This window comes from Limulus polyphemus, unplaced genomic scaffold, assembly GCF_000517525.1.
Source record: "Limulus polyphemus unplaced genomic scaffold, Limulus_polyphemus-2.1.2 Scaffold36, whole genome shotgun sequence".
Taxonomy (NCBI): Eukaryota; Metazoa; Arthropoda; class Merostomata; order Xiphosura; family Limulidae; genus Limulus; species Limulus polyphemus.
This window is the reverse complement of record NW_013665646.1, coordinates 469,087-477,497: the sequence shown is the minus strand read 5'-3', so window position 1 is coordinate 477,497 and position 8,411 is coordinate 469,087. Positions and strand designations below refer to the sequence as shown.

At 34.2% G+C, this 8,411-nt stretch overlaps 1 protein-coding gene across 1 annotated transcript in view; it reads right to left on the bottom strand.

Annotated features, from left to right (window-relative positions):
• The window catches only part of LOC106460853 (neurogenic locus Notch protein-like), an 87,395-nt gene that overhangs the window by 40,027 nt on the left and 38,957 nt on the right, over positions 1–8,411 (bottom strand). Inside the window, exons 4-5 of the mRNA XM_013920600.2 lie at positions 4,537–4,732; positions 2,209–2,342 (exon numbers count right to left, since the gene is read on the bottom strand). Coding sequence (XP_013776054.1) covers positions 2,209–2,342; positions 4,537–4,732 — 330 coding nt within the window. The remainder of the gene's footprint in view (positions 1–2,208; positions 2,343–4,536; positions 4,733–8,411) is intronic.

The following is an 8,411-nucleotide window of genomic DNA, read 5'->3' as shown; positions in this document are numbered from 1 at the left end:
CATAAATATGATATCACAGTTGGTACCCGTGAACCGAAAATAAATACAACATACATATGATATCACAGTTGGTACCCGTGAAACCTAAAATAAATACAAACATAAATATGATATCACAGTTGGTACCCGTGAAACCTAAAATAAATACAAACATAAATATGATATCACAGTTGGTACCCGTGAAACCTAAAATAAATACAAACATAAATATGATATCTCAGTTGGTACCCGTGAAACCTAAAATAAATACAAACATGCATGGTGAACTACGACAAGTCAAATCTCCTTTTAATAGTAGATAAGAGATTTAATTACAATTCCTATAAGACTTCAACTGTGTTCAAAACTTCGAGCCATCCATGTTTACTGAACATCCAAGTGTTAGGCTTCTCTTAAGAAATAGAGGGATTTGACTATCAATTTTATAGCACTGGTTGTGAATTCTTATACTAATACATTTACTGCTGTTCTAGATAAGAGTATCAAGAGTAAAAAGGTAAAAATAAAAATGCGAATAAGTTTTAGTAACACCGAGTTGCTTACTTTAACCAATGAACGAGCAATATGTGGAAAATATGACAGTGAATATTCGCGAGTCAAGACTCGTGGAGATATACCTTTTCTGCATATAAATTGTTACGTGGTTTTTAAAGTGGATTTAGACAGTGTGTTCAACATCCAGTTTTCTGTGAACTCCTCTTGCCATTATTTTTTTAATTCTATTTCGAGACGACTTTTCGGGTTTCTTGCTGGTCCCCAAACTATTTCGAAGTTAAGAAAAAAAAGGCAGAAGTCCATAGAAATCTCAGTTCACAAACCGTGCGTGCCGTAATAGAAACTACAAATGTTGTCGCCGACCAAGATAACAGAGGGAGTGAGGGGGCAGAAATATGTAATCTATCCCAAGCCTGTTAAACCAAGCCAACAAAAGCTTTCAGCCAGAGGGCGCTGAAGCACACAGGATGATTAGCTATCTCCAATCGCCCCCAGAACGCGTATTCTTACGATAAACATTTACCGAGTAATCTAATTCAGCGGTTATAAATCTTTCTTGGTTTCCATCATCGTACTCAAGAAAGAAAAATATAAGCTTCTGGGAAGCTGTGTTGATAAACTTTCTAGCAAGAGCTTCTTTATTCAAACGTAGCCTTTAGCTCAATGTTCATTGCACGAATTCTATGTATAGGCTACACTTACACCACCTGCAGGGTTATAAAATAATAAAAAAATAAACATTGATATTTTGTTGAAGGATGAACCGAATATTTAAATATTGAAAGCAGAGGCACAAAACTTTGCAAGGTTCCTTGCCACTATACCAGGTCATTTTCTTACATTAGATAAAAATAATTTATCAGTTATAATGCAATCATAAAATAGAATAAATATATTCTAATAATACCATTTTTACAAACGGATAAGTGCTTTGTGTGTGGAATCGACTTTACATTTAAATAAATGTATTCCTTCTGAAAAATACTTGATATTTAATGTTTGCTACTATTAGTTATTCTATGCATCTTTGGAGATCTAATTATTGCTACTATATACGTCGCTATTTACTCTAGATATTGTTATATCACTGTACACATTTAATTATCTTGTTAATGTTACGTCGTTACTGTTCACTCTACACATTAATGATTTAGTTAATGTTACGTCGTCATTGTTCACTCTACACATTAATGATTTTGTTAATGTTACGTCGCCATTGTTCACTCTACACATTAATGATTTTGTTAATGTTACGTCGTCATTGTTCACTCTACACATTAATGATTTAGTTAATGTTACGTCGTCATTGTTCACTCTACACATTAATGATCTAGCTAATGTTACGTCATTTTTTTATTTTACACGTTAGTGTCGTATTTTATTGTTATTTTCCTGTTTATTGTACATACTGATAACCTATTATTATGTTGATGTTTGTTACACAGATTATTGACGTAATTATTGTTATGTTACCATTTATTCTACGTGCTGATTACATGGCTGTAGAATTATGTCAGTTTTACTGTCTACAGTAATATTATTTTATTGTTATGCCGAGATTTATTATACACATTGATGTCCCATTGTTTTATCATTCTTCATCATACATATAAATACCAATTCAGCTGTTTTATCACTGTTCAACTGTGAAGACTTATTTAAGACACATCTGTTATAATGAGACATCCAGGTGGTGGCGCTCGTGGTCCTTACCTGGAAGACACGAGCACTGGTAGTCCAAAGTGTCAATCGACTTACAGGATCCTCCATTCTGACAGGGACTGGGATCACAAGGGATATATTTGGATTCACACTTCTGACCAGTGTAGCCAACTTTACAAATACACCTGAGAAAAAGTAAAATAATTAAAAGTTACAGTGAAAAAAAGTATTATTTAAATTGGGATGTTTACAAATTAACGCGCTGATGTAACACGTAATGTGACAGTGAACGAATAAAACAGAATAACATATGATATTTTCAAACTGATAGTCCTGATCCACGTAACTAACCTTATGTAAATACGTGTAAACTGTAAAATACGTTACTAGAAAGACACGTAAACTGTAAAATACATTACTAGAAATACACGTAAACTACAAAATACATTACTAGAAATACGCGTAAACTACAAAATACATTACTAGAAATACACCTGCATTGTAAAATACATTTCTACAAGTACGAATAAACTGTAAAGTACATTGCTAGAAACACGCATAAACTGTAAAATACGTTACTAGAAATACACGTAAACTGTAAAATACATTACTAGAAATACGCGTAAACTACAAAATACATTACTAGAAATACACCGTACATTGTAAAATACATTGCTAGAAATACGTGTAAACTGTAAAATATATTACTAGAAATACACGTACATTGTTAATAAAGCTGAGTAACGGAAAAAGCCTTCTGATTTTCTAACCGCCAGTGATGGGTCCGTGTAATTAAAATTATGACAAACATGTAAATCGTACAAACTGTGATGTTATTCTGAACGTTCGTGGCTGTGTAAAATTCGAAACGAGTACATAGCTATGCTTGGATTTTTTTTTCCAAATAAAAAGAATCAAAATGTGTTATATGATTTTGAAAAGCAACTTTACCTTGAAACGTAAACTTAAAACAGGATACAGAGACAGAGTAGTGTTAACATTTTCAAAAGATGAAAAAATCCAAGAGATATATGGTCTTGAAACAAGTTTTATTTCAAACAAAAAAACAATAAACGTTATTTTTTTCATCACTACAGACACTAAGCTTAAGTTTTCAGGTTGGATAATCCCCCCCCCAAAAAAAAAGTTTCTCTGACTTTTTCAGGCAAAATTCCAGATATTCCAAACCTATATACGCGTTTGTACAAAACACGGGTATTTCGACTTTTCGTCATACTTCTATCTCATTAACACCACTTTAGCCTGTAATATGATTTAAAAGATTTATCAAAAACTTCAGAACATACTCGCCGATGGCTCAGCTATAATTCTGCGGACTTACAACGCTAGAAACCGGGTTTCGATACCCGTAGTGGGCAGAGCACAGATAGCCCATTGTGTAGCACCATAGAAATAAATCGGTATTACAACAAAAACATTGCAACTTGATGGTAGACAGGAAAATGTAGAATTTATACTCATAAAAGGACATTTAACCCAACTTATCATCATATATATAATGACCAGGATAATTACCACAAGATAAAATAAGATAAGAATGACTCACCAAGATTATGTGTTAAAATATACCAATAACTGTCATAGTTATGCAGCATGATTAGCAGCATGCACGTACAGGTTCTGAGTTTTTAGAAAAAATATATGAATAACTTTTAAATGTTCCGTGACTTTTTGGTTCACTTTCAAATTCCCTGACTTTACAAAGCTCCAAACATTTTAACAAGTCTGCTAACAAGTGGTTTGGGTGTTCGACTCGCAATCTGAGGGTCGCGGGTTCGAATCCCCGTCCCACCAAACATGCTCGTGGGGGCGTTATAATGTTACGGTCTACTATTGGTAAAAGACTAGCTGCCTTCCCTCTAGTCTTACAATGCTAAATTAGGGACGGCTAACGCAGATAGCCCTCATGTAGCTTTGCACGAAATTCAAAACAAACTAATCCCTACTTTACGTTAATGCATTCAAATAAGAAAAACATCCCCAAAGAAAAAATCTTGTCTAAGGCCCTGCTGATAACATGACAAATTAGAACTCTACAAACAAGAACAATACAATCCTGAAATATCAGGAAAAGTCTTATCAAGCTTTTATATATAATATATATATATATTATATAATGAAGACCATTGCCTTGAACAAATTAAACAAGTTTCGATAATTTTGTGCTTTTAAATCGGGACAAAGGGAATGGAGTTGTTATAAATAAGATTACTTTGATAAAGTCTATGCCATTTTAAATTATTCCAGTAAGGCTAAATTGTTAGATAAAGATCCCACCAAAGAAACTGAAAATAAACTTTAAAGACTCCTATCAAGACTAAAGAAATACAATGTTAATTTCGACCAAGTATACTTTACCTGTAAGAGCCGACATTATTCATACACTTGCCGTGAACACAGGGATCTTTTCGACATTCGTCGACATCACGTGTGCACGTGCGCCCTGTGAACCCCTGGGCACAGGTGCAGCGGTAGGAATCCCGTAAAGACTGGCAGGAGGCGCCGTTTCGACAAGGTTGAGAAGCACAATGATCCACTAGTTCACAGTGGTTACCTAAAAAAAGAAAAAAGAAAAAGCCAAATGTTGAAGTTCTGATTTTTATTAAGACATTCAGGTATCAAACAAAGACATCAACAACCACCTCTGTGGTTTAAAAACCTCGTGAAACCGATGGTGGCCCACTTCTTAACGCTCTTAGGGTGAAAGTCAGTCTCTGTAGAATACACTGACGGATACTTATTTTATGTCTGGCTAGTACAATAGGTTTTTTTTTTGGCATCTTTGTACTACCGACTTCGTTTACTGTTTGATTTTTATGTAAAATGTTAATATACGTATATATATATTACGTTTATTTTCATTAAGTTATAAAGCGATCCAACTTATCTTTGATCACCTCTGTCTTACTTACGTGATATCCTTTTAAGATTTGCTCTATTTCACAATTTCAAATAAGAAATATTTGAACCATAACTGTCCCTAATTTTGAGCAGCACTATCCGCCAACTCTTGGGCTACCCTTGTTCGATTTAATAGTGGGATTTGCTGTCATTATTATGGTGCACCTACGGTTCCAAAAAAGCGAGTTTTTTGAGACTTCGAGTCGCGAGCCTTAGATCATCGGATTCATAGAGCGAGCACGCTAATCACTCGATCACATCCTGTCCATCTGATTGTGATACACATTTTCTGAAGTTCGGTTTAGATATACGAAATCTAATAAAAACTTTGAAAATTGACCACGACCATCAAATTTGTGATATTGTCTGGGCGCTTATTAGTTGGATAAATTCCTCAAATTTGATAATAATCCCCTCAGTGGTTTCGCGGTAAGTCTGAGGGCTTATAACGCCAAAAACGGGGTTTGGATACCTGTGATTGGCACACCACAGTCAGCCCATTATGTAGCTTTGCGCTTAACAACAAACAGACTTGACAATAAACTCCTCGCTGTTTGACCACTCTGGCAAGTCCCCAGTGGGTCAGCGATAAGTTTACGAACTTACAACTCTAAAATCCCGGGTTCGATTACCAGTGGTGGACAGGGCATAGAGAGCCTATTGTGTAGCTTAGCGCTAAAACAAATAAATACCCAGCCGTGTGGTAACGGAAAGGTCTCTTTTGACGTAACAAGGATTTTTATCAGTTTTTACGCGTAGTGTCTAGCATAAATTGATGCTGTTTTCTTTTAATTATTAACTTATCCATCACACTTCCTCAAACATAATTAACATCCACCTACCAGATGGTACTAATTTACACAGTGCGAGCAGCGTATTAGATTCGATTTTTCAAAAAGTTGAAAGGAAGTTCCCCGTGTCCCCTTTGTTTGTGTAGTAAGAAGTAGTAATAACAAGTGGTACGAATCAGTTGACTAGTAAAAGGATTTGGTTTCAATAAATCGCACTAAGTATCTAAGGCTACTGGTGACTTATGGGTTCCGGCTTACAGCAGTAGAGATAACTTATTGAAACATACTTAAAGCTTGAGCGCTTCTAGTTGGTCTAGAAACCAGATACTTAAATAGCACCATTCAAGTCAAAATACTATCGTGTAATTAACTCGTATAACTAGCCCTTGTTCGTTAACGATGCAAACATAAGTAAAATTATTTTAGCTCTGGTATCATATAGATGTTCTGCCGTTGAATTCTTAAAATGTTATGTGCTCTTAATAAAAAAAATAACCACAATGGGAAAAAAGATGCTTAATAGTTGGTTAGAAGATTTAAAAGTCAACGTAAAAGAGTGAAAATATAAAACGATAAAAACCCTATAACCCTTCAGGACCCTGAAGAAGAAAGGTCCTCCTTTCGAAAGCGCAAGGGTTATGAGGTTTTTATCGTTATATATTGAGACTTCTTGAAGCTACGTGTTTTTCTGACATCATGGATAAAGAATGAAATTATACCATTCAGTAGGTGGCTACAAGGTTTATAACCACTATAAAGAATGAAAATATACCATTCAGTAGGTGGCTACAAGGTTTATAACCACTATAAAGAATAAAAATATACCATTCAGTAGGTGGCTACAAGGTTTATAACCACTATAAAGAATGAAAATATACCATTCAGTAGGTGGCTACAAGGTTTATAACCCATTATAAAGAATTAAAATATACCATTCAGTAGGTGGCTACAAGATTTATAACCATTATAAAGAATGAAAAATATACCATTCAGGAGGTGGCTACAAGGTTTATAACCATTATAAAGAATGAAAATATACCATTCAGGAGGTGGCTACAAGGTTTATAACCACTATAAAGAATGAAAATATACCATTCAGGAGGTGGCTACAAGGTTTATAACCATTATAAAGAATGGTGGTTATAAACCTTGTAGCCACCTACTGAATGGTATATTTTTTTATAATTGTTTTAAGCCTTGTAGCCAACTATTGAATGACATGTTTTTACCCTTTATAATTGTTTTAAGCCTTGTAGCCACCTTCTGACTGTATATTTTCATTCTTTATAGTGGTTATAAACCTTGTAGCCACCTACTGAATGGTATATTTTCATTCTTTACAATCGAGAGAAAAGACAGTAAGGTTAGTTTTAATATTGGTCTGACAAGACTGTGATTTAGTTACTATTGGTCTGAAAAGACAGTATGATGTAAGTAATATTGATCTTACATGACCGTAGGGTTTATGTAATACTGGTCTAAAAAGACAGTAATATACTTTATTATTCGATAATAAATCGTCAGTTACAGCTTAGCCATTCTTAAGTCATTAAAGAATAGTATGAAAAAATGGCGTCTTAATAATCTTCTTAACGTCCTAATTACGCTGTTTATTTTTCTTTTCTAATTAAAATCCAGTCGATGATTAACTACTCCAAGCTAAGATGTCATAAACTGCTTTGATGATTAGCTGTGATAAATAATTATTCGTGATGTGTTTTCATCCCAGGGCTAACTTTCAACAGATTTATTCACGACCTTCTTGTTTGTTTTTGTTTGATGTATGGGATGATGGATTAAAACGTAAGTTTCGACAATAATACACTAGTACAGCGTGCAAGATAAGTCTTGAAATAACACATTAAGATGTTACTGTGATAGCCGCCAGGTGGTGTACGATCTACACGGCAGCTGTTGATTACACCATTAAATATAATCCGTGTAAATTAGTAGTTTTGATGCGTGGGACGGGGGTCATGTAACTGATTTAAAGGTTGCTTCCTGACGAAAAAAAAAATGACACAGCTGCATCTCAGCTCAGATTGGTAAACAGATGTAATACTGAGTTTGAGTAGCAGAAACGTTATCATCATCAAATGTACGAAAAGACCAGACTAGAAAGTTTGATTTAGGGATTTTTAACCCTTGTATTTGAAAAGCAAAACGACATAGACCTGTGGTAATAATAATACAAAAAAATATGTCTAATCACATACTTTTGAATTTCGACAAAAAATAACGAGACAAAGATTTGAAATTAAATGTTTCACAGAATGAAGAAAAAGTGGAAAATAATTTCACGAATCTCTACAAAACATGAACTCAGATTCGTGAATCTTTCAAACAAGTATACAAAATAACGAAGTTTATTTACTACACGGTGGAGGCGATGAACATTTAAATTAATAAAATGTGTGTTTTATTTCCTAAGCGATGGTGCCGTTACATTCAATAACTAAGGCGATGAACATTTAAATTAATAAAATGTGTGTTTTATTTCCTAAGCGATGGTGCCGTTACATTCAATAACTAAGGCGATGA